This window comes from Stegostoma tigrinum, chromosome 21, assembly GCF_030684315.1.
Source record: "Stegostoma tigrinum isolate sSteTig4 chromosome 21, sSteTig4.hap1, whole genome shotgun sequence".
NCBI lineage: Eukaryota > Metazoa > Chordata > Chondrichthyes > Orectolobiformes > Stegostomatidae > Stegostoma > Stegostoma tigrinum.
In genome coordinates this window covers 5,517,374-5,544,674 of record NC_081374.1, presented here as the reverse complement: position 1 = coordinate 5,544,674, position 27,301 = coordinate 5,517,374, and the positions used below count along the sequence as shown (strand labels likewise).

The 27,301-nt window shown below is 41.9% G+C and overlaps 1 protein-coding gene across 3 annotated transcripts in view; it reads right to left on the bottom strand.

Moving 5' to 3' along the window:
• Positions 1-27,301, bottom strand: part of rap1aa (RAP1A, member of RAS oncogene family a) — a 147,317-nt gene that overhangs the window by 7,079 nt on the left and 112,937 nt on the right. For all 3 annotated transcript variants that reach the window (XM_048553553.2, XM_048553555.2, XM_048553554.2), the window contains one exon: positions 24,241-24,381. In XM_048553553.2, coding sequence (XP_048409510.1) covers positions 24,241-24,381 — 141 coding nt within the window. The remainder of the gene's footprint in view (positions 1-24,240; positions 24,382-27,301) is intronic.

Sequence of the window (27,301 nt, the reverse complement as noted above, 5' to 3'; positions counted from 1 at the left end):
CAAACATGTGCAAAAGAGCTGAATCCAAAAAGGTGAGGTGAGAGTGACAGCCGTTGACATCAAGGCTGCATCTAACCAAGTGTGGCATCAAGGAGCTCAAGTAAAATTGGAATCAGTTGATATCACGGGCAAACTCTCCATCAGTTGGAGTTGTATCTCAATACAGCAAGATGGCAGTGGTTTCTGAAGGTCAGTTATCTCACCTCCAGAACATCTCTGCAGGAGTTCCAAAAGGATATACTTGTTTTCTAAATCAACCTGCTCAGAGACGTTATGACACACTTGCTGGAGCAGATGACACTTAAATCTACGTCTCCTGGTTCAGAAGCAGGGGTACCACTGTGTCACAAGTCCTTTAGTTCCTCAGGATAGTGTCCTAAGCCCAGGTGCTTCAATTACCTTCCCTCCATCATAAAAGGTCAGAAGTGGGGATATTGAATAATTGCGTAAGGGTCAGAACCATTTATGACTTCTCAGGTACAGAAGCAGCCCATATTCAAAGCAATAAGATCCGGACTATCTCCAAAAAGACAGGCTGTAACCATCATCCCTTGACAGTCAGTCAACAGCATTACTGGAGGGAGGGGGGAGGCTGCCATTGACCAGAAAACCCGTTCACCTGGCTGTACAAGAACAATGGCTGCAAGATCAGGTCAGAGGTTAGGAACTCTGCAGCAAATAAGTCACCTCCTGACTCCCCAAAGCCTATCCACCATCAACAAGGCACAAATCCAGAGTGTGATGGGATACTCCCCACTTGCCTGGAATGGGGGCAGTTCCAACATGAGCAACTTGACACAATCCAAGACAAAGCAGCCCACTTGATTGGCATCACATCCACTTCCTACAATCACTGACGCTTAGTAGCAGCAGCAATGTGTGCTATTTACAAGCTACACTGCAGAAATTCACTGACAGATCTTGAACAGCATTTTCAAAATCCATGACTACTTCCATCTAGACAGGGGCAGCATACACCTAGGAGTACTACTACCTGCAAGATTCCTTGCTGAGCCACTCATCATCCTGACTTGGAACTGCATTGACAGTCCTTCAGCATCACTGGGTCAAAATCCAGAATTCCCTCCCCAAATGGCATTATGGGTCTACCATAGGCAGCAGCTCATCATCATTTTCTAAAGTGCAAGTAGGGACAAGAAATAAATGCTGGCCAACGAACAGCACCCACATCCCACAAATGAATTAAAAATAAAATATCCTGTGTCATTTAGCAATAGGAACCAAAAGCAGTAGAGATTCAAAGCTATGAAGGGTGCCTAAACAGCTGGATACCCATCAACTCAGTATCTATTACTGAGTCCTTTTTTCCTTTTGGGTTTCAGGATGTGAAATTAAAGAGCAACAGCACTTATTACCAACTGAATGCTACAGTACCTCAAAATTTCTCAGAACCTAATATTCAGCTACCACATAACCCGATAACAATAACACCAGCTAGAGGTATACAGCACAAAAAGATTCTTCAATCTTGCACAAGTCAGCTCCACTGGCTGCAGTTTAAATAGAGTCCCATGACTAACACCATCTACCTGGCTGTGATTGAATAAATCTCAGGGCAAACAATAATTGGCAATTCTCGAGAATGAATCACCTCATTCTGAAATGAAAGTCAGGTTGAAAACTGACACTATTTAAAAAGTTGGATTTCTTTAGAAGTACTTCTCTTGAGCACAGCTAGATAAACAAACAGTGCATTTATCCACCTTTCAATTCCCAGTGGTGGTAATGGCAGCTCCCGATGAGCTGGCAATGACAATCCCCATGATGGTCTTCAAATATTTCCATTTCAATTCTCTTCCGTAGACGGAAGAGTTACAGTGAAGCTTGTTAGACATCTTTGAGAATAATGAAAAAGGAACTGCATAATGAAGGATGCTGCGACTGTCCTTCAAGCCTGCTCTGTCAGTAAATGTAATCTTAGCTAACCTATTCCACTTTCTAACACTATAACTCAGGTGAGGAAACAACTCAGGTGTTCAGACTTGCAAAGCCTTCCCCTAAACAAGTTTGTTAAAAAGTTCCAGCTCAGCAAGAGTCAAGTGGTGTAAACAAAGTTACTCCTGGGTGGAACGTGAAGTGTAGTACTAAGGCATCCCCAAAAACCTTAAAGATGAGAAAGAAAGAAACAGGTATCCAACATGTTTTAGCAGCTAGCATGTAATTACAGGAACCATGATGCATGTAATACATTTTTTCAGCATTGCCGAGCCTGAAAACTTACATATCCAATCAACCTGGGTGATGATTGAAGCCACAAAAGTTTTGAAACAACTTGCATCTCACATTGTGTCTTTTTTTATAAAAGCTATACTTAAAATCTTAAGGACTATTTGAACAGGTATTACATTTTAGATACTTAATTGAATTGTATTTAAAACAGATGGAGATTTGTGCACAAGCAGTTTTCCAAAAAAGTCAATGGAACTGACCCAACGATATCTCAAAAAAAAACTTAAATTTCTTCCAAGAGTAAACCTTTTTTCAAGTACAAGTTTATGGTAAAGCTGGATGAAGGAAAAAAAGTTTAGATTTTAAATTAGTGGCAAACTGGTATGCGTCAAAGATCAGGTCTGCAAGCCTGAGGAGGCAAATGCATTGAACTATTATTGCTAGACTAGTAATCCAGAGAACAGGTAATGTTCCAGGGACTCAGGTTTGAACACTGCCATGGGAGATACTGAAATTTAAATACAATTTTCCGTAAAAATCTGGAACCAAATGATTTTTAAACACGTTTAACAGGAAAAGAAAAAATGTAGATAAAAAAGTTAAGATTTTTCCACTTCTCAGATTCTATAAGTAGGGGCATAGTCTGAAAATAAGGGCCAGGCTGTTCGGGCAGTGGATGGTGGATCAGTTGTTCTTTTTAAACCAGAGATAGATAAGTTTTTGTTAAGTGAAGGCATTAAACAAAGGACATTAGCCAATCTCCATATACCCGTTTTTGGTCCCAGATCAGCCATGATCTCACTGAATAGTCTTCTCCCGTTTCTATGATAAGCAATGACCATGAAACCAGTCAATCGTTGGAAAAACCATCCCTTTCACATGATTCCAGGCCCACAGCAATATGGTTGGCTCTGAACTCAGGGCAATTGCAGTCAAGCAACAAATTCTGGCTTAGACAATGATGCCTACATTCCATGAACAAACAAAATAAACTTCCCGGAGTGCTAATGGAAATTTGTCTTTCTTGTGGGGCTTTAATGGCCAGAGGGAGAAAACTTAGCCAATAATTCAGCAGTATCAAGGATGAATAATTTTTTTGTTAACAACGTAATTGGAAACTTTTTTTGGTTCAGTTTGAAAATCTGACTGAAATCGGAGGTAAATATAGTCTGAGAAAAAAGGAGATTGTTCAGATAGTTAGAGAAATACATTTTCTAAGTGTTGTCTATGAAACTTCCAGATGAGGTGTTTGTTTATTCAAGGTTGCAAAAGTCTAAAGATCTCAACTGCTTTCAAAGAAAATAATTTCAAAAGGGAAAAAAAACCAGACTTCACAGCTCACTAGACAGGAACTTAGAAGCAGTCAAGTCAAACCTATGGATTGGACAGGGAAGGAAAATTTCTCTAATTCAATTAACTGAATTGATTATGTTGGGCAGTCATTGGGATTTTGTTTTGTTGTGCGTTTTTCATTGTTGAACTCAAATCAGCACGTATGTGTGCTAAAGCTTTAATAAAAGACACCCATATCGCACTGGAAACAAAATGATCCATAAAAGAGATTTCACTCAGGGATCAGATTTTGCCAGCAGTAACATCTGTTAGAATCATAGCAGCTCAAAAATCTGGCACATGCCAGACTAAAGGATTGCCCAGCGTTCAAAGAATCTATGATTTATATTGGAGCCTTTCTCCCATTTAAGACATGTTCTTGATAAAACAGGTGCACAATTTTGTTACAATTGCATGGTGGAAGAAATCATTCTTCTCTCTATTCTAGGAAGTGCAGCTATTAAAGAAAGCAAACCCTTTCTATTCTGTACCCCCTTAGCAATAAATATTGTCAAATTATGAAAGATGCTGGAAATAAATTCAATTGTTGGTCAATCTCCTCCTTTATTGACAGGGACAGAGTCCAGTCACTGCAGTGTTCTTACTCACAGCTCAAACATCAGGCTTCTTAAAAATTAAATCAGAATCTGAAATGGTAGAGATTGTAATGCAGAATAAAAGTGTTCACTGTACTAACATACCAGCTAATTTTTTTTTTTTTAAGTGTTTCAGAACAAATTTAAAATCAGAAACTACCCCAAATTCCAGAATAAACTTTTACTTGTGAAAAACAAAGCCTGACAGAAATACTAACTGATCGGAAGATGGTGTAATCACATCCAAATGTGCTTCAAAATAGACTAGATTTCTTAAGGAATTCCAACCCAAATCATTCAAACAGGTGGTGAAGATGAAAAGCAAACCTGAGACTTTGACCTTGTGTCAGGGAAAATCCTACGCTAAAACACACTTTCAGTCTGTATCACCACAAGTTCAAATATTCCAAAAAAAAAGTCAGTTAAAATTGCCTCTTGTAAGCCTGTCTGAAACTGCATAGGCCTACACAACTTCCCAGTCAAACGAGTGCGGGTCAGAAATACAATCAACCAGGATTGCTTCAGTTCTTCTCAGGAAGTCTTATCTATAAGAGAGCCATATTAACATCACAGTTCAGAGAACTTTGGGGAGCAGCTTACTAAGTTTAACTCATCACTCCCATTAGAATATATAACAAACAAGATTGTGTAGATTTTATCAATTTCCATTACAAATCCACCAAATGGTTCACAGACTGAACATTTATACAGATTAAAAAAATTGCACTTGTAAATTCTTGTGCCCACAGCAATAGAAATTGCCTTTGTAAAGTTAACAGCATCTCATCAGAACTGGCAGCTACAGCACTGTACAGGTGAGAGACTTCAATTAAAAATGTACAAATTGGCATCATCAGGTACCATCAGTGAAGTGGGTGCACAACACAGGAATTTTAAATGGCAATGAACTGCATGAGCAAGCTCTGCACACAATGGATAGAGCTGTCCCAAAATCCTTTGCTTCACCTGAATTACAACATGTTGATTTATGACAGATAAACAAGTCACCTTTCTGTAGTGTGAGGAGAAAATTGGGTTCAGTTTTACATATATGTAAAAATATCAGCTGTGGCTGTTTGCAGTATTAGACTATCTGCAGTGGGTTCAAGTTCAACTCCACAGACTCAAAGCCAAACTGTAGGGTGACACTAGTATGAAAATGGATAAGTGCAACATGAGAGAGATACCAATTGTGTGTCTTGGACAACAAACTTAGAAATAGTACCATGCATCTTTTACATTCCTCCTGAGGAATGTGGAAAGTAAGAGATGCATGGTTCTATTTCTAAGAACAAATGAGATTACCTAGGCATCATAGCCGATATCTATTCCTTAATCATTAAAGCATATCAGCATGTTATCACTGTGCTTTGATTGCAGTGCTTAGTTGTGTGCAGATTAAGAGTTCATATTACAATTGCAAGTACACTTCGTAAAACAGAAGTCATCATCTACACATACAAGTATTTCAACTTGTAACTGGAGGTATTTAAAAATCATTGTGCACTGTATTACTATTGCTTACAGTTCAAAATTTCTAGATCAACAGCATTACCGCAAAGTTGCCCATTTTCACTGCCGCATGCAAAATATGCTTCATAGCCCTAGCCATATTATGCTACTATGATGGCGTTTATAGATTGTTTGCAGCTCACATGCAATTTTAAAGCTCAGCCTGAGACTTAAAATGGAAAAGTTTGAAATTGATTAATAACTAGTTTCAGTGACGTGCATTAGAACAGGTTGACAGGTTTGAAAGCAGAGACCCCAGCCTGAGTTCACTCCAGCAATTACTTGCATCCCTAAAGTACATATGACAGGTAATAAAAAACTACATTAAAAGATAAATCAAAAAAGTCAAGAGTAGTCAATCAACATATTAACTTTCTCCACAGATGCTAGGCCTGCTGAGTATTTTCAACATTCATTCACCTCATTTGTACACAGGCTTGGAACATGGAGATCACTCAAGTTAGATGATAATCAAGGGGACTGGTGCAGAATATAACCAACCAGTATATGCGATACAGATGCTGATCCGTTTCCTTATTGGACAATCCAAAAACCTGCACGTAGTTGTAGCAAAACTGGAAGAAGTGAACCTGTTACTTTTGTCTATATAGGTCTTTGCACTGAAAAGCAACAGGCATTAAAAGAACTCTAGACACCTCTTACATTTGGTAAAGAAAACAAGTCCTTCTAAATAGTGTGGAGCTGGATGAACACAGCAGGCCAAGCAGCATCCCAGGAGCACAAAAGCTGACTTTTCGGGCCCAGACCCTCTCTCTGATGTAGGGTCTGGACCTGAAAAGTCAGCTTTTGTGCTCCCGAGATGCTGCTTGGCCTGCTGTGTTCATCCAGCTCCACACTTTGTTATCTTGGATTCTCCAGCATCTGCAGTTCCCATTATCACACGTCCTTATATAACTTTTTTGTTTCAAAGCTTATAAAAAGACAAAGGGGAAATACTGAAAGATAATTTAAACTGCATCACAGCACTCACTAGTTATTAAACACAGCAACACCAGATGTGCATAAACTAAGATGCAAGCATCATGAAATGGTAGCAACACAGGAGTCTTGAACCACACCGGAGATCTCAGCAGTTATGGAGCTTAGCCACCTCTGACAACTCATACCTCACCTAGCAACACGTCATTGAAGATTGGTATTCGCAGAAGCCAGCCAGCTAGCGAGGTCATGTGCACAATGCCAAGAACTATAGAAGATTTGATAAGAACAGTACAAAAATAAATCCATGCAGAAAAAACCCAGCATTTCAGCATTCTCAGTACAAAGCTTTATCAGAACACAGATCAGGCTTTGGAGCTGAACCAAGTTGATCAACATCAGCTTTGCGAGCAAACTGGTCCCACAAGGGCAACAACTAAGTGTTAAAATGTTCATCCAAAAGGGAACAATTCTTTACACAATATTAAAAAAAGGACCCAAACAATGGCTTAGTTTGCATGTGCTAATGCTGTGTTTATTAACATTTATCCACTGGATATAATTCACAGAACAGCTCCTCCGCTTCAAAAAGTACCTAATTGGCCATAAGCTGCTGTGAAGGGCCACGAAAAACTCCAGACAAAATCTGTTAAGAATGCATGCCACTCAAAAAAAATCCCCTGAATATATCCAGACGATGTAAACAAGAGAGTCACTTTCACAGATGACTGGCCATTTTATGTCCTCAACCGAGGTATCATGGATAGAATCAGGTATCAAGGGCTGACACCACCTTGATGCAGGCTTCTTACTGCTATGACTTCCGGTGCTGTTGAGAAAGCATTGAACATTTAAGCTTAGTTTTAAAATTGTACAAGGTGTAGCACAAAGACAGGCAGGTGTTAACATTTAACCTAACAAGTTTTTTTTCTAATAAAAAAAGTAGTGTTAAATTTATTCTTTTAGATATTAATTGGACAACTTGAGTGAAAAGTAGAGCATTGGGAACTGTGACCCAGATTAGCATAAATTCATAAAAGGAGCAGAATGCTTCTGGTCATAAAATCTGCAGAGCTAAACAAGATTCAAAACACATTTTGGGGATAATGCTCATTTAGATAGAGGCATCAGGAAACTTGATCTACACCAAGGGTTTTTATAGTTTCAATGCTTGAGAAAGTGTGGAATATAAATTGATAAGCTAACGTTCCATCACTGAAGAAGTTAAAGCTCTTTAAACAGGGATACTGCACATAAGGGAGTTGAGATTTCTATATGAACATAGTATCAATAACTGTTATAAAAGTGAGATAACGACCTAATCTCCGGTCACTGCACGCAGAACAAGCTCACTTCAAAAACGTACAGCAGAAAGGCCTTTCAAACTTCAGAATTATTGCCGCGATCTGAACAACAAGCAGAAGACAAAGGCATTCACATTAGACTCAAATCTTTTTACATGCCCACTTATGGCATTAGACTCTGGAGTCTTACTGTATTTGGAATAAACACAGGGTGGACTCTTGCTCCTACAAAATGTTAAGGCAGCATAGATCATAAACTGAAGATAAATACTGCCTGCTTTACACCCACCAGCACTAGTGTGGTAGTCAAATTAAATAATATCGTACTAAAATGTAGATTTTACAACATTTTAACATTTTACACTGCTCATGGACTCAATACAAAGATTGCTGCCATTAATTCACTTATACATTCACGTTCAACATCACTATTTGAAACTAGCAAATTAGGGTGGAACAGTGGCGCTTTGGTTTCTGCTGTGTTTCGGTTCCTACCCATTCCAAAAGATGTGTAGGTTGGTGTATTGGCCATGTCAAATGCAGGGCTACAGGGACAGGGTAGGGGGGCTGCTCAGTGGTTCAGTGTGAACTCATTTCCACACTGTAGGGACTCTCTGGAATTACATCACTTGGTCAAAGCCTTGCACTTTATTTCTTAGCAGGTCATCACTTGGAATTCTGATACTGAGATGTAAAACCAGTTAACCAACCTTAAACTCAAACCTGCAACAAGCTTTTGCTGGCTGCAAGTTTCTACAAAAGTGAAACGGTTTATTATTTAAACAACATGAAGAATGGTCAATAGAGTGCACTAACATGAATAAGGATTTTAGCACCACCCTGACATTATTATCTTAGCTGCTATTTGAGTCATCCTATTTGCAGGGCTATACCATGCAGAACAACTTTGAAGGCAAGATGGACTAAACGATGTCTCGGCTGTGCTCACTTGACATGACAATGCTTCTTTCTGTACAGCTTTTTTAAAAAATGAAATGGCAAGTAGTAAAAATACACCTACTGGGTACAAAATCAGGAGCAAGTATGCAATTTTATCTAGGGACCACTAAAATTGATATGAAAGTTGGATCTTTTATTAAAGGCATAAAGCCATCCATCTACGAGTATTTTGAAAAAAAATGTACAAAATGTGGGTGTTATTGGCCAAGTCAGTTTTAAACTACCCATCCCTAACCGATTGACAGAAATGCAGCAGAATGCAGCTTATACACACCTGAAACTGTATTCCCAAAAGCACACAAAGTCTTGAAAGAAATATAGCCCTTTTATTCCCCCCCACAAAAAAAAGGCAATTTCAAGCAACAGCACCTGCCATGGAAACACCAACCAGCACAAGTTAATGCCATTTGTAGCATTACGCGGCTTTGTAAAATATCAGCTCATTTTGCAAGGCTACGACTGTAGCTTTTGAAAGCTTAAAATAAAAATAACACTAGGAACACCAGTGTATCTTTCCCATGATAAAGTTTGCACTGCACTCTATTCTAGAATGCTTCTTTAGTTCAGGAAGTATTGGGATTTAAACTACATCAGGCTTAAGGTCATTTTCTCAATACACATATTAAGGTTACAACAAATCTATCCCAGGACAGAATTCTAAAGTGGTACCTCCCCAAAAAGCAGAGACAACAGCAGCCAAAGTCCATCATTCTTGAGAGACAAGTTTGCTTACACAAGCTGTGAGAATCATTGGCAAGGTCTGCATTTATTGTCTACCTCTAACTGCCGCTGAACAGACTGGCTTACCAGGACCCTCTAAAAATGGAGAAAACAGTCAACACATTACTGTGGACCTGGAAATGTCAGCCAGAGCTGGCAAAGTTGGTAATGTTCCTTCCCTAAAAGAGAACAACTTTTCATTAGTAAAGCAGGATGGGTTTTAACAATAGCAGCTTTTGAGGTCACTGTCACCAAGATAAGCTTTCAATGCCAGATGCTACCAATTTAAGTTGTACCAGCTGTGGTCAGATTTGAACCCATACACCAACAGCATTAACCTGCACCTTTGGATTACTATGCTAGTAAAAACTACTACTAGGTCACTTTCTCCCACAAAACGGCACATTCGGATTCCCATGGCAAACAAATTTCACCATTCTGACATTCATTGTTCCACACTATCATTTAATGAACATACAATGACCAATAAGACAGCATTCAAGTTTACAAGTGAGCCTGAATTAAGGAGCTGTACAGAGGCTAAGTCATGAAGAAAGATTTTCAGAAGACATTACACTGGAAAAAATACGCTGGCACTAAGAGGCACACATGATCTAGAATGAATATCTTGCAATCATACAGTACAGAAGGCAGTTGCCAGCTCTTTGAAACAGTTACCTAATTAATCTCAATCCTTTCTGTCCATACACTTACAATTTTTTCTTTCAAATATTAACCCAATTTTTTTGGAATGTTACTATCAAGTCAGCTTCCACCTTTCAGGCAGCACATTCCAGAATTCAATTTATTATGCAAAAAAGTTACTTATTCCAGTTCTTTTGTCTGTTAACTAAAATCTGCATCCTTCAGTTAGCAATACTCCCAGCACCAGGAAGAGTTACACTATAGTGACAGAATCAAAATGTTCCGTCTTACAATTCTCCTCTTGACCTTTCAAAGATAGTGCGAGCCGCCAATGCTGGAAGATCCAAGATAACAAAAAGTGCAGAGCTGGATGAACACAGCAGTTGCTGCTTGGCCTGCTATTTATTTTATTTATTTCAGAATCCCCTTCGCCTTCCCCATTTCTGAAGGGTCCAGACTCTAAATGTCAGCTTTCCTGCTTCTCTCATGCTGCTTGGCCTGCTATCTTCTCAAAAAAAAAACAACAAACCTGATTGCCATGATCGACCCACTGTCTCCGTCTCGACCTGCTCCCTCCCCACTGAACTTCTCAGCTACCCCTCCCACTCCTTGGACGACATGTCCATCCTGGGCCTCCTGCAGTGCCACGATACTACCCAAAGGCTGCAGGAACAGCACCTCATTTTCCTTGGGAACACTGCAGCCCAATGATCTCAATGTGGGCTTTGCAAGCTTCAAAATCTCCTTTCCTCGACCGCATCCCAAAACCAGTCCAACTCATCCAACCTCCCTTACCTGTCTGTCCTTACAAGCCACCTATCCACTCCTCCTGCTTCAAACCTCACCCCCACCTCCACCTCCTACTACCAGCCTCATCTCCACCTCCTTGACTGGTCTGTCTTCCCTGGGCTGACCTATCCCCACCTACAGACCTTTACTAGTTCCACTCCCCACCTCTTTGACCTGTCTCCTCGCCACTTATCTGTTCCTTTATCCATCCACCTCCCCCTTATTTCAGAATCCCTACCCCTCCATTTCTGAAGGCGGCTCCAGACCCAAAACGTCAGCTTTCCCACTCCTCTGATGCTGCTTGGCCTGCTGTGTTCATCCAGCTCTACACCTTGTTATCTCCTCTTAACCTTTGCTGTTCTGTGGACAGCAACCTCAATGTTCCTCATTCTTGAATCATTCTGGAAAATCTGTCACCTGTCCCCTATTCAAAGGCACTTACAGCCTTTTTGCAAGTGTTGAGCCCAGAATTTGATATAGTTCTCCATCTTGTCACCCTGACATCCAAAACAAAAGCTCTGCCAAAAGAATCCAACATAAGTCAGTGGCTTCCTGTATGTCACGTCTGTGGACTAGGGTAAAATAGTGAATTTGTAACCTGTTAGGGTCCTAGAAATAATGAGAGGGGCCAATCAACATGACGCAGGCAAAAACACACACAGCTAAAGTAACTGGTGTTTATAACCATATATACCAACATCAGTTAACCACTTCCTGTTACCAGCACCCCTCCACACCCACAAACTCCAGCTCCATCCAGTCCTCCCTATAAAACTGGCCATCAGTAGTTTCAGAGCAATTTAAAAGAATATGAAAAAGTTACATGGAATCATGATTAATTTCTTAAAGACATGCAAGCCACAATATTTCTATTTAGTTCACGTAGCCAAAAGCAAGGCACAACAGTTTGAAACTGAGTTTAAAAAGAGACAGGAGAGAGATGGGAGGAGTCTTATTTTGCACAATGCTATCATTCAAGGCGCTTAAAAGAAAGAGTTTGCACATCTAGCCATTCAGCAGTGTACACAACATGTTTTAGCAGCTAGCATGTAGTTAACATGCGAGGAGCATGAGGACTCTGGGACTATACTCATTGGAGTGAAGGGTGAAGGGGGATCTAATTGAAACTTACAGAATACTGAATGGCCTGGACAAAGTGGCTGTCAGGAAGGTGCTTCCAGAGTCTAGGACCCAACTGCATACCCTTAGAGTAAAAGGGAAGACATTTTAGAACGGAGGGAAGGAGAAACTTCTTCAGCCAGAACGTGGTGAATCTATGGAATTCACTGCCACAGAAGGTTGGGGAGGCCAGGTCACTGAATGCATTTAAGACTGAGATAGATAGGTTCTTGATTATCAAGGGGGTAAGGGTTACAGGGAGAAAGCTGGAGAAGGGGGTTGAGGAACTTATCAGGCATGATTGAATGGCAGAGCAGACACAATGGGCCCAATGGCCTAATTTCTGCTATTAGGTCTTATGGTATTAAATGATGGGAAAGGCTTGTGAATTCTTCAGATTGCTTAACTGAACATGCCTTCCTTATTTCATAAAACTCAGACACTAAGTTTTTTTGTCATAGATACACTGAACAAGTTCATTGAGCCAAATTTCACAGGTGATGCAGCTGTTCATTTTTCAGAATTGCATGGATAGACTCATACAGATGTTCAAAGCTATAACAGTCATCATCTTTCATTACAGATTGTAGGGTGGGTAAAAAAAATGAACAGAAGGAGGAATAGGATCAGGTGTGGGCTGATTGGATAAATTCATCTGAATGTTAGACACCAAATTCAGAGACACGATTACATAACTGGCTAGTATCAGAGTACAGTGCTAACAAATTGCTGTGTTGCAAGCTGGTGCCTTTTAGATTACAAATTCAACCAAGACTCCATGGAAGCATCCCCAAAATGTACACTGAAGAATTGCTTGGCAAATTTTAAGAATAGGGGAATGACATTGAAGCCCAGACTGATAGTTATCTTCCAATTAAACACAAAAGATGATCTGGTCATCAATTTGCTGTTTTTGGAAGCTTGCTAGGTTTTCATTTATTACAACAGCAACTACTCTTCATAAGTAGATCACTGGCTATAAAGTGCTTTGCAATGTTATGGTCAGGAAAAATGCTTTAGAAGTAATTTGTCTGAAGTTGCATCTTTGAATACAATGCATACTGCATTAAGTGAGCCAGATTAACTGCCCAAGTTAGTCTGTGGAGTGCTAATGAGGCTGAAGGAAAGCACAACAACATCTGAACATAAAACAAGTAGCATTGGATGCATTTTTCACATCAGGACATCAATACATCATAGCAAGTAATAAGAAAAGCCAAAACAAATGCCATTAATTGCAAGGATAATTGAATAAAAAAAAGTAATGTTTTAATTACATAGGGCACCAGGGACATAACATCTGGAATATGGTGCAAAGTATTGGTGTCTAGTCAAACAGGAGCATGAAGGCAGTTGCAGTCCAAACATGCGTGTAAGGATAGAATTAGGCCAGTTATTTTTACATCTCCAGTTGACTGAGGCATGTGGCCTTCCAGGTTGACCAGCAGTCATCGCTCTCTAATGAGAGCGGCACCAAGGCCTGGTAAGGCTATGACAACTTTACCTTCATGGACCACTAAACAGTAAATTGTCAGTACTGCTTCAGCCAGATGGGGACACATTCTAGAAAACTTCAAAATGAAATACTACAAAGGCTGTGCTACAACTACACTTTGCAACAATGAATGCTTGGTGGTTGTGGATGCAAATGGGGTGCCAATCAAGTGACCTGCTTCGTCCTGGTTGGTGGTGAGTTTCTGCAGTGTTGAAGCTGCGCTCATCCAGGTGAGTGAGGTCTCTTCCATCAGCCTAACTTAAAAGTTTGTACATGATAGACGGGATATGAGAAACCAGGTGGTTAGTTACTCACCTAAAACTCCTGGCTCATGATCTACTTTTGTAGGCACACGATTTACAAGACCTGGCCCAGTTCAACATCTGGTCCATGGCTATACCCAAGATGTTGATAAAAAGGAAAATTCTGCAATGGTCTTGCTATTGAATGAATGTCAAGGGGCAATGATTAGATTCTCTATCGTTCAAGATGTCATTGTCAGGTGCTTGTGTGGTCCAAATGTTATTTGTTAGCCAAATATATTCTTAATGTATTTCTCCACAGGACACAAGCCAGCATTTTGTTTGAAATAAGGGAATGATGCCAATCAGTTATAGCTTAATTGATCTTAACCTTTTCGTGCAAAATGCAGAGTATCTGGCATAATGTCATTTACCTTCCTCGAAAAGGTCAGAGGTCTCAAAGGAATGAATTCTGTATCATGTACTGCTGGAATGCAAGCAGTGCTGGTTTGGGGGAGGGGAGATTTTGAAGCTTGTGAAGTCCACATTGATACTCTTGGGCTGGAGGGCTCCCAAGCAGAATATGAGTTGCTGTTCCTGCAACCTTCAGGTGGCATCGTTGTGGCACTGCAGGAGGCCCAGGATGGACATGTCATCTGAAGAATGGAAGGAAGGGGGAGTTGAAGTTGATCGCAGCTGGGAAGGTGTAGTTGTTTGTTGCAAACAGAGTGTAGGTGTTCTGCAAAGCAGTCCCCAAGCCTCCACTTTGGTTTCCCCGAAGTACAGGAGGCCACAACAGGAACAGCGGATACAGTATGCCACATCAGATGTGCAGGTGAACATCTGTTTGATGTGGAAGGTCTCAGGCCTGGGATTGGCGGGGTGACGCAGCAGTAGCAAATACTGCAGTTGCAGGGAAAAGTGCCAGGGGTGGTGGGGCTGGAGGGGAACGTGGAGTGGACAAGGGAGTCATGGAGAGAATGGTCCCTCTGGAAAGCAGATTTGGGGGGGGGGGGGAAAAAGAGAGAATGTCTCTGGTTATGGGGTCAGATTGCAGATGGCAGAAGTATTGGTGGATGATGCGTTGGATTCAGAGATTAGTGGGGTGGTACGTGAGGATGAGGGGGATTCTGTTTTGGTTGTTATCGTGGCGACGGATGAGTTGGGGAAATGAGAAACACAGTAGAGGGCATTTAAGGGTCGTTGTGGTCTTTGAAAAACGAGGACGAGGACATCTGGGATGTCTGGGAGTGGAATGCCTCATCTCAGGAGCAGATGCAGCGGAAGCGAAGGAATTGGAAATAGGGGATGGCCTTTTTACCGCAAGGTGGGAGAGAGGTGGTGTATTCTAGGTAGCTGTGGGAGTCGGTAGGCTTGAAATGGATATCTGTTTCCAGGTGGATGCTAGAGATAGAGGCAGAAGAGAGAGGTATCAGATGGTCCAGGTGAACTTGAGGTTGGGGGTAGAAGGTGTTGGTGAAGTGGATGAACTGTTCGAGCACCTCGTGCACAAGACAGCGCTGATACAGTCAATATAATGGAGGAAGAGGTGGGGTTGAGGGCCAGTGTAGCTTTGGAAGAGGGGTTGTTCCACGTAACCTACAAAGAGGAAGGCATAGCCTGGACCCATGCAGGTACCCATGGCCACCCTCTTTGTCTGCAGCAAGTGGTAGAATTGAAGGAGATGTTGTTAAGGGTGAGGATGAGTTCAGCTCAGCAGATAAGGGCAGTGGAGGGGGACTAGTCAGGCCTGCGGGACAGGAGAAGCAGAGGGTCTTAAGGCCATCTGCATGGGGAAATGCAAGTTTACAGGGACTTGATGCCCATGGTAAAGATGTGTTGGGAACCAGGGAATCTGACGTTTTGGAGGATGTGGAGGGAGTGGGTAGTGTCATGGACGTAGGTGGGGAGTTCCTGGACCCGGGGGAGAAAGCGGAGTCTGGATAAGTCGAGATGAGTTCAGTGGGACAGGAGCAGGTGGAGAAGTGGGTCGACCAGGGCAGTCAGGTTTGTGGATTTTGGGAAGGAGGTAGAAATGGGAGGTGCAGGGTTGTGAATGAAGGGAGGTTAGAGGCTGTAAGTGGGAAGTCACCTGAAGTGATGAGGTTGTGGATGGTCGAGGAGATGGTTTGGTGGCTGGGGGTTGGATCATGATCAAGGGGACAGTAGGAGGTAGTGTCAGAGAGCTGGTGTCTGGCCTCGGTGATGTAGAGGTCAGTGTGCCATACTACAACCATGCCTCTTGTCCGCAGGTTTTAGTGAGGTTAAGGTTGGAGCAGGTGAGAGGGGTGGAGGGGTTGAGGCTATCAATGTCTCGACAGCTGTTACAGATGAAGCGGTCGAGGGAGGAAAGGAGGCCTTGGTGATGTCCAGAAGGAGGGGTTGCGTTGGAGGCTGGGGAAGGGGAACCATAGATGATGGGTTAGCACAGAGGTGGAGGAAAAACTATTCAATGTCCAAATGTCGAGTTGCTATTGTCAAAGTTTGGGTGGAGGGGAACAAAGGTGAGTCCTTTACTGAGGACTGGCCATTCATCTTCAGTAAGGGGGAGGTCTGAGGGAGGGGTCACTGGTGGAGAATGGAGAATGGTGAAGACCCGGCAGGGCTGGCTGCCACTGTCTCCTTTTCTCCTTCAATTCCTCCCACTTCCTGCACAAGGGGGTGGCCATGGGTACCCGCATGGGCCCAAGCTATGCCTGCCTCTTTGTAGGTTACACGGAACAATCCCTATTCCAAAAGCTACACTGGCCCTATCCCCCATTACATCGATCACTATTGGCACTGCCCTGTGCTCCCGAGGAGCTCAAACAGTTCATCCACTCCAACACCTTCCACCCAAACCTCAAGTTCTCCTGGACCATCTGATACCTCTTTCTCCTTCCTGGGCCCCTCTGTCTCCATCCCTGGCATCCACTTGGAAACCAATATCTATTTTGAGCCTACCGACTCTACAAGCTACCTAGAATACATCTCCTCTCGCCCACCTTCTGCAAAAAGGCCATCCCCTATTCCCAATTCCTTCATCTTTGCTGTATCTGCTCCCAAGATGAGGCATTCCATTCCCAGACATCCCAGATGTCCACGTTTTTCAAGGACTGCAACTTCCCCTCCACAAAGGTCAAATGGCCTCCATCGTGTCTGTCGCATTCCCTGCAACTTGTTGATCAAACCCCATCCCCACAACAACCAAAACAGAACCCCCCTCGTCCTCATGTACCACTCCATCAACCTCCAAATCCAACACATCATCCTCTGACCACTTCCGCCATCTGCAATCTGACCCCATTACCAAAGACATTTTTCCCTCCCCCAGCCCCTTATCTGCTTTCCAGAGGGACCACTGACTCCCACTGTCCACTCCACATGCCCCCGCAGCGCCACCACATCCAGCACTTTCCCTGCAACCAAAGCAAGTGCTACACCTACCCCAACACCTCCACTTACCCCTCCTCCCCAACCCAGGCCCTCAGACCTTCCACATCAAACAGAGGTTCACCTGCACATCTGCTAACGTAGTACACGATCTGCTGTTCCCGATGTAGAGGAGACCACAACGGGAAAACCAAATGGAGGCTTGGGGACTGCTTTGCAGAATACCCACACTCTGTTCGCAATAAACAACTACACCTCGCGGTCACAAACCATTTCAACTCCCCCTCCCACTCCTTGGATGGCACATCCATCCTGGGCCTCCTGTATTGCCACAACGATGCCACCTGAAAGATGCAGGAACAGCACCTCATGTCCCGCTTGGGAACCCTGCAACCTAATGGTATCAATATGGACTTCACAAGCTTTCTCCCCTTCCCCAACCGCATCCCAAAACCAACCCAGCTTGTCCCTGTCTCCCTAAACATTCCTCCCACCTCAAGCCCCACCCCCATGTCCTACCCACTAACCTCATCCCACCTCTGACTTGTCCTTCCTCCCTGGATCACCTATGCCCTCCCTAACTCCCCACCATACTCACCTTTACTGGCTCCAACCCTGCCTCTTTGACCTGTTTGTCTCCTCTCCACCTATCTTCTTTTATCCACGTCCTACCTGCCTCCCCCACTCTATTTATTTCAGAATCCCCTTCCCCTTCCCTACTTCTGAAGGGTCTTGACCTGAATTGTCAGCTTTCCTGCTCAGCCTGCTGTGTTCATTCAGCTCTACACCCGGTTACCTCAGATTTTCCAGCATCGGCTGTTCCTACTAAATCAGTAACCGAGTTGAGGGCTGGCCAACAAGCGCAATTTGCTAGGATCGCGAACACACTGTCAAGTTTCACATATGACTTCTAAAAGAAGGTCAAACAGAATGAAAATGGATGATGTAATTGCCTTCGCAATATGTAGAAAGTATCAGATTGTTCACTGCTTGCAGCGTCAGAAGGCAGTTACAAAAGCTCCATATCTGTACAGTACTGTCTTCATTTGGATCTTTGATCAAAATACTGGAAAACAGTACATGTAATATCAACAAATGGCAAGGATATAACCGCATTAAAAAGAACAGACATTAAAACACCAGAATGGATGGAAAGCTGCAAGCAACACACAGGAAACAGTAAATAGGTAAGTAATGAATGATGTCCTGTTGAAGGTGGATGGGCTTTCTTTCCATTGAGTTTGAGGTACTGTGAACATTTCCTACCTATGACAGGAGCTCAGTTAAAAACTTGCTGCTTCCCTGCTTTCAGTTTTAGAAGAGTCCTTCATGTTGAACAATGTAAAACAAGTCCTGCACAAAACAATCTCTTGGATATTACCAATTAAAGGGCTTAATAAATGCAGTAATTTTATTTAAATTAGTTCAGCTCATCTAGAAATAGCTGGCCAATTCACATGCAATGTTAAATTCGCGATATTGAAGCTCATTCTTCAGACATGACTCTTCTGGGAGATGCTAACAATTGTCAAGTGTTTATAAATGCCTTTGTTCATCAATAATACAAGTTTGAATATTACATTGTCTTATCTGCATCTCAATTTCAAGCTCAGAAAATGATCTTAAAGACAAAACCCAGTACAAGTTTGCATCAGATCAATATTTTGACTTATGTAAGTCAAGATAGTTGCAGCAAAATTAACTAAGTGACTTTCCCCTCCCTGATCCACTCAAGAGAAGTGCATCGACATAAAATATGACTGAGCCATCTGCCAGTTCTCAACTTTAGGACCAAAACTGGCAAAGTCAGTATTCTATCCATGCAGGGTAGGCAAATGTAGCTACACCAGATCATTGCGATCAGTGACCCTATGTAATCTCTCAATAATATGGCAACATGCACCATTAACTAAACAAAGAATCTTTTGTATCTTCAAAAAAGTATCCATGCCCAAAAACAAGTTGAGAAATAAGCAAATCGATCCTGATCCTCAAATATTCACTGTTCTGATCAAGTTGCCAAAGATATTGTAACAATACCAATTTAAAACTTACGTGCCAAACAGGTTTCCAGTTAAAGATCAAACCTCCAGTGGAATCAGAACCAGAAGTATAATTCTTTCTTCCTTTATTCCAAGCTTTTGAGTTACATCATGGTTGATCTCTCGTTATGAAGTTCAAGCTTTTTAAATTCTATTTAGCTTTCACCTGCTCTTTTTCTCTCCCCTTTTTAATTCAACTTTTTAAATTTACCATCTTTCCATCCCTTTATCTTCCAGTTCAAGTGACACTCTGCACTGCACCACACCCCACACTGTTCCTTAAAGCAGAGTTTTTTTTCCATTTCTAACTGAATCTTAACCAATTCTAATGAACACGAACTTCACGTTTCCCTCATCTAAAATGCTTGATAATTAGTCCGATTTCTCACATTCAAGTTTGAGTGGGCTGTCTAGCCCATTGAGCCTGCTCTGCCATTTTATAAGAGCGTGGCTATCTTATGTACTCAGGTTCATCCATCCAACTGCTAACCATAACCCTCAATTCCATTATTAAAAAAATCTGTATCTTTACCTTAAAAACATTCTATAAGGTAGCATCAATGGCTTCTCTAGGCAGGGAATTCTACATATTCACTATCCTTTGGGTGAAGAAGTTCCTCCTCAACTCAATCATAAATCTGCTTCCCCCTATTCTGAGGCTTTGCCTCCCAGTTCTAATTTCACCTGCCAGTGGAAACAACCTCCCTGCTTCTATCTTGTATGCAATTATAAAGGGAATACATGTTTCTACGAGATCCTCCCCTCATTCTTCTAAATTCCAGTAAGTATAGTCTCAGTCTCTCCTTCTAAGTCAACCCTCAATTCCAGAATCAACCCAGGTGAACGTCCTCTGCACCTCCTCCAACACCAGTACATCCTCTTTCAAGTAAGACAACCAAAACTGTCCACAGTACTGCAGGTAAAGGTCTCATTTATTTCCAGTTGCAATTTATTGGGCAACTGTGTAGCTTTAGTCAAAGACTTCAAATACCATGTTAACATTTCTCAGTCCTAGAAAAGTCAATAGTCAAAGCCATTTCGACATTCCAATTCATGTAATATATTCTTGTTTTTATACTGAGTACTTATTTTTAAAATATTCACAAACTCATCAAATCCAAATTTCAATACCCAAAGAGGTCTGCTTTATGATCCCAGCTGATGGCATTAATGGAGAAATGTGACCTGAGAGAGAGAGACCTGGCTTAACATGCCATATTTCTACTTTTGTAATTTGTTTATCGTAGCGATGAATTACTGAATGTGTTCACAAGAGGCTGCCAGTATATCTTTAATAAGAGAACAAAGTTAGTACATGAGGGAGACAAAACTATTTTATACTATATGAAGACAATTTCAAAGACTTATTACAAGTAGTCAGACAAAGATTCTTTTACATTGAACAACCTTACAGGTACTCAAACCTCAGCCAAGGATTGCTTGTTTCTAATTTCAAGTTATTTCTTCTATGACAACTATAATGGATTTCACTGCAAACTTTTGTATTCACTTAATGCTATATCTTTAGACATCCCGTAAATAAATTACAACAGCTCACTTATTTCTTAAATTAGTTCCTTAATCTCCTTTTCTGCCTGATGTCGCTGGAACTTCTCACACTGAAGATATTCAGGCTTCTCTCCCCATTTCTGTACTTAGCTTTTGCAGCTGCTAAATTGCACTGCTGCTGAGACCTTTTTTCCTGAATGAAACCTGCAGTGACCTTTTGGGTAGTTTTGTTTCTAAAACTGTTTTGGGTTTCTCCCTCCTTGGGTCGTAGGTCACCTTGTTGCTAGCCAATAGCCTAACATGTTCCCTTCTTTTCACTCATATCTAAAGCACTAACTATTCATCTCTAGGGGTATAAAAATTTCATTTAAATGCATATAAAGTTTCCAGACCAGCTGTTATTATAAACTTAGTGAAACAAACTTCTACTCGAAATACAGAAGTAAACTAATGTTTAAAGGGATACATGGTTTAGCTAACTTTCAAATCCAAGTTTGCAAATATTAAACCTTCCCATAGTTGAGGGGAGAAAGTTAGTCAGTTTTCCTAGTTTACATGCATCGCATCTAGATTTCATGTTATAATTAACCACAAATAACTGAATTTAAAAATACTTGGATAAAATGAGGGCTGTTTTAAAAAAACAAATCATTCATTGAACATCTTCAGAGAAGTAATATTGTAGTTTGTACGCAAGCTTAACACTACAATTTGCATTATCTGGATAAACAACATAAGAATAGGTGCTTCCATTCCAGACATGGAGCAATCCAACCCAGAAAGCACAAACTTATGAAACTTCGGTGAAGTTAAGACCATAAAAGGTATAGAAGTAGGTCATTCACCCCAGACCCCGCGCACCATTAAGTTACACCATGATGTTTCAGAATAGTCAAAAACAAACTGGTCTTGTCTTGTATATTGTGCACCTCTTATTGTTCCGATCCACATTGTTAGAAAATGTTACTGCATATGCCAACTGAAAGATTCTAGAGAATTTTCCCACATCATGGAGAACCAGAACAACTGAACACCAACGGGAATAGCAGAACAAAAACAAAGCACACAATTAGTTCAGAATTCACCTTATCGGGGCATTGGTTAAATAGTTAAACCTTGTACCACCTCTTCACACTAGGGTGAAATGGTTTGTAAACTCATGATAAATGCAAGTCTATTCACTCAGAATCAAATAATAATTTTCAAATCCCTCGAGTAGTATCTGGCCTTTTTCAATCTGTACATAACTGTGTGGGGATGGTTGCTGCAATACTACTTATATGGTTCAGTTTCTAAGCATTGAAAACTAAGCTTAATTGTATTGTAATTTCAGCAAAAAGACTTTTGGAATTTTCTGCAGCTATTTTCAAAAGGAGATTATTTGAAGCAGTGAACTATCTTCATGTTTAGCCATCTCCGAAAGGACTCTGTAATTCAAAGTACTCTGAGCAGTGACAGTGTAATACGTTTAGCCAGGACAACTGTTTATTTAATATTCTGGCAGTATAAGAAACTCTGCAATTCCACCCACTTTAACCCTACATATTAACAAGCTCCAACTTTCCAACGATTTACATTCATTTCTCACGCTATTCTTGTAGATTCAAGTTAAATTAAAAATGCTAAAAGGCTACCTGTCAGCAAAATGTTAAATACAAAGTTCCAAGCTCTCTTTTCTGATCCATGTTAATCATTAGGATCTAGAAAGCAGATGGCAGTCAAGAGAATCATTTGAAAAATTGCAGTAGTTATACCAGTATTAAAATTGCTGATGTAATCAAAAAATGCATATTCTATATCTATAATTATGCTGACTCCGTTCAAATGCCAAATCACTAGTTCTGGAATGCCCTGCTACACTCATTGAATCATTCTGATTTGATAGTATGGTATTGGTGTGATACACCAAGCCATGAGGTTTCAGATCACATCAAGTATGATTCAAAGCCCATAGTGTCTCATTGGTGCCTGATCGAGTTGCTAGATCTGCTCGAAGTGAATTCCATTTAGCACATCGGCATTACACCACATGCTGCAAGGTACTCTCAACGCAAAGATGGGATTTCATGTCTGCAAACGTTGTACTGCAGTCACTCGTAAAGATTTGGTCGTGGACATACACATCTGTGGCAGGCAGACTGTCGAAGACGAGAAGTATGTTTTTCCGTGTTTCTGGTTCCCTCACAACCTATCGCAGATCCAGTCTAACACTAATGTCCTTCAGAATTGACCAACTTGATCAAAAGTGATGCAACTAAGCCCCTGGTGACATATGGAGATACCCCACCCAGAGGACATTCTGCTCCCTTGCATTCCTCAGTGCTTCCTCCAAGTGCCATTCAACAAAAGGACAGTATATAGTAATCAGAGTTTTCTTGTCCACGTTTGACCTTATCCTACAAAACTTCATGCTGTTCTCAAAGAATCAAACATACAGCATGGTAAACAGACCATTCAGTTCAACTCATCCACACCGACCAGATATCCTAAACTGATCTCAGACCATTCTAAACAACTTGCACAACATCTTTAGTGTTATTTTAAATTGTGACACCAATCAAGTGACAGTGTATTTAGTCAGAGGTAGATTTGAATGAGTACCTCAAAAATGAGGGAGAGAGAAAGATGGAGAGGTTCAGAGAAGTCCAGAGATTTAGACTCTGGGCAACTGCAAGCACAGATCAATTTTAATCTGGGCATTCAAGGGGCAAGAATTGGGCCAAGGAGGGTATTGGGGCTGGACTGTAGGAGGCTAGAGATCTGGTGGGACGGTCTGAGGATTCAAAAAGCATTAGAATTTTAAACAGAATCACCTGTTTACCAGGAGCTAACATTAACAAACAGGGCTGAACAGAATTCAGTACAAGTTTGAAAGTGGGCAGAATTCTGTAATTACCCCAGGTTTGGCAGAGAAGCATGGAGGCAGGCCAGGTTATCTCACAGTAGAGAAGCCCAGAAGTAACACAAGTTATCTGTTGAAACCCACTCCAATAAAGCAGAGGAGTCACAATGTTAAATGAATGAGTCTCAGTTATGGAGACTAGCAGCTAACAGCTCAGCATTAACTATAATGCCAAAGATGCAGAGCAACTGTGTAGTCAACGACTGAAAGAAAATGCAAATTGGAAAATTTTTAAATGAAGTAGTGATTAAACTGGTGCCAGAAAAGATTTGGGTGGCCTGTACACCCCATTTTCACACTGACAAGCTTCCCAATTAAGGAAGCCAAAAATCATTGAAAAGCTTTAGCTTTAATCAATCATTTAGTTTATACGCTACATATTCAGCCTAAATTTCCTGTAAACTTCTCTTCAGTTTTTAAACAACATAAAGTCATTAGTAAAAATTTGATATTAAAAAAGAGTTAAGTTTATAGCCTAAGGATTTGGGCCAGAAACTTACAGAATACAATTTTACTTTGTTATTGAAATTCTGCTGCACTCCAGGGCTAAACTAACAATCAAGTTTACTTACATCTTCAGTATCCTTGACTCGTAGGATCTGTTCCCTCAGGTCCTGTAAGTCATTAAACGTTGACTGTGCAGTTATAGAATATACTAGTGCAAATCCCTGGCCATTCTTCATATACAGATCCCGCATCGCTGTAAATTGCTCCTGAAATGGACAAGATACAAATTCAAAACTTAGCACTTGCAGGATTGTACATGAAGTTCACATTAGAGTCAAAATGACAAACAAACGTCTGTACTAAAAAAAGTTTAAAGGACGAAGAAAATCTGGAATGAGTGGCATGTGTTGTCCGTGCAGTTTCAGTTGTTGCTGCTGCTAAATCATTCTAGCTGCAGCCATCCTTACACTGCTTTTAGTTTCATGCCGTATGGGTTGCATGGGTTTCCACATGCCAAAAGAAGGAAAGACAAATACCTCACAGGACACCAAACTAGAGTTTGGAGTTGAAAATCCAAATCTCCACTCATCAGCGCTCTAATGGACTTAATACCGGCTGCTACAGACTCCTAGATGAGATTGCTGCTTCTGAGACAAAAGGCTGCCTTGGTTACTAGTGTGAAGCTGAACTACGCACGCACAGAGCTGAAGGGAAATTTGACCGGGAATACAGTTTTAAAAAACTTTCCCCATGAGGGATTCTAGTTTTAATTAAAAATACTCAAAACTAACTCAAAAACAGGGTCAGAGGTTAGCTAGCCAAATCAAACATCTACAGTTCAAGGTTTCAGTCTTGGTTCACTAAGTGAAGTCTCAGATACACTACCAAAACAGCTTTTTAAAATCACTTTCACCTGACTATCACCCATTTAATCACATACAACCCTACAGTGCAACTAGAAGCCATTTGGCCCAGCAAGTCTGCACAAACTTTCTGAAGTACATCTCACCTTATCCCCATAATTGCCTATTTACCTTGGATCAGGGATGAATGAACACAGGACTAACCAAATTTAACTGGGAATGATTGCGATGCTTTATAATAATCCTTTAACTAAATGGAAACCTCTAATTATTACGCATCACATTTTAGTAGACAGGGTGTTGCAGGACTGACAGGGCTGCTTTTGCCATTGCTGTTTCTAGCATCTAGGTCTAAGTTAAGTGGTCAATCCAGTTTAATTTCTTATTTCAGAAATTGTAGTGATTGTTACAACTGAATGGCTTGCACAGCTATTTCAGGGGATAGTTAAGTGTCAACCATAGGGTTAGCACTGCTGCCTCACAGCGCCAGGGCCCAGGTTCGATTCCACCCTCAGGCAACTGTCTGCATGGAGTTTGCATATTATCCCCCATGTCTGAATGGGTTTCCTCTGGGTGCTCCGGTATCCTCCCACAGTCCAAAGATGTGCGGATTATGGGCAATTTAGCATGGCCAATCCAACTAGTGTTCAGGGAAGTGTAGATTAGGTGGGTTATAGGGGGATGGGTCTGGATGGGATGCTGCGGTTCAGCATGGGCTTGTTGGGCCAAAAGGCCTGTTTCCAAACTGTAGGGATACTATGATTCTTTACGGCTGTGGGCCAGGATTCACATAGGCCACAACAGGCAAGGATGGAGAGTAGTGAACCAGATGGGCTTCTCCAACAATTGTTTCATAAATCATTAGACTCTTAGTTACAGATTTATTTTTAATTGAACTCAAATTCCACTGGGATTTAAAAGTCAGCTCCCGGAACATTGCCTGGGATTTCAATTAATCATACAGCGGTAATACTTTTAGGTCATCACCTGCTCTATGGAAAGTTGCTGTAGCGTAACTTCAACTTAGTGTTGCAAATGCATTAGCTAACAATTCTTCAGGTAGTGTGCCTTTGAGTTGAGAGAAGTTGGAGGAATGCACTGTTCTTTGTTCTTGTTTTTATTTGAAAATAAACCTCAAGTTGAAATGATATTGCCTAGTTTAACACCAGAGGGAGCACCAGAGCTTAAAATCTATGAGCAGAAATCCTGTACCGAGCAGAGATAATGGGAACTGCAGATACTGGAGAATCCGAAATAACGTGTGGAGCTGGGTGAACACAGCAGGCCAAGCAGCATCTTTGGTGCACAGAAGCTGATGTTTCAGGCCTAGAGCCTTCATCAGAAAGTCGGGGGGGGGGGGGGGGGGGGGGCGGAAACAGGGTGCTGATATAAATAGAGCGGGGTGGGGAAGATGGATCAAAAGTGGATAGAGGAGACGATAGGTGGAGAGGAGACAGACAAGTTAAAGGGGCAGGGATGGAACCTGTAAGAGGTCAGCATAGGTGGGGAGGTAGGGAGGGGATAGGTGAGAGGAAGAGCAGGTTAGGCAGCGGGGACGAGCTGGGCTGGTTTTGGGATGCAGGGGGGGGGTAGGGGAGAGTTGGAAGCTAGTGACATCCGCATTGATACCATTGGGCTGCAGGGTTCCCAAGCCGAGTGCGCTGCATCATTATGGCACTGCAGGAGGCCCGGCACGGACACATCATCTAAGGTGCGTGTGTGTGTGCGCGTGTGCGCGCACGTGTGCGTACGTGTGGGCGGGGGGGGGGGGGGGGGGGGGTAAAATGGTTCACGACTGGGAGGTGCAGTAGTTTATAGCGAACCGAGTGCAAGTATTCTGCAAAGCAGTCCCAAGCTTCCGCTTGGTTTCTCCAATGTACAGGAAGTCACAATGGGTACAGCGGATGCAGTATAGCGCATTGGCAGATGTGCAGGTGAACATCTGCTTGATGTGGAAAGTCTTCTTGGGGCCTGGGATAGGGGTGAGGGAGGTGGTGTGGGAGCAAGTGTAGCACTTTCTGCAGTTGCAGGGGAAGGTGCCGGGTGTGGTGGGGTTGGAGGGGAGTGTGGAGCGGACAAGGGAGTCGCGGAGACAGTGGTCGCTCCAGAAGGCAGACATGGAAAAATGTCTTTAGCGGTGCGGTCGGAATGCAGACGGCAGAAGTGTCGGAGGATGATGCGTTGTATCCGGAGGTAAAAAAAGGTGGTGTGAGAGGACTAGGGGGGGATTCTGTTTTGGCGGTTATTGCGGGGGTGAGGTGTGAGGGATGAGTTGCAGGAGACACGGTCAAAGGCGTTCTCAACCACATCGCGGGGGGGGGGG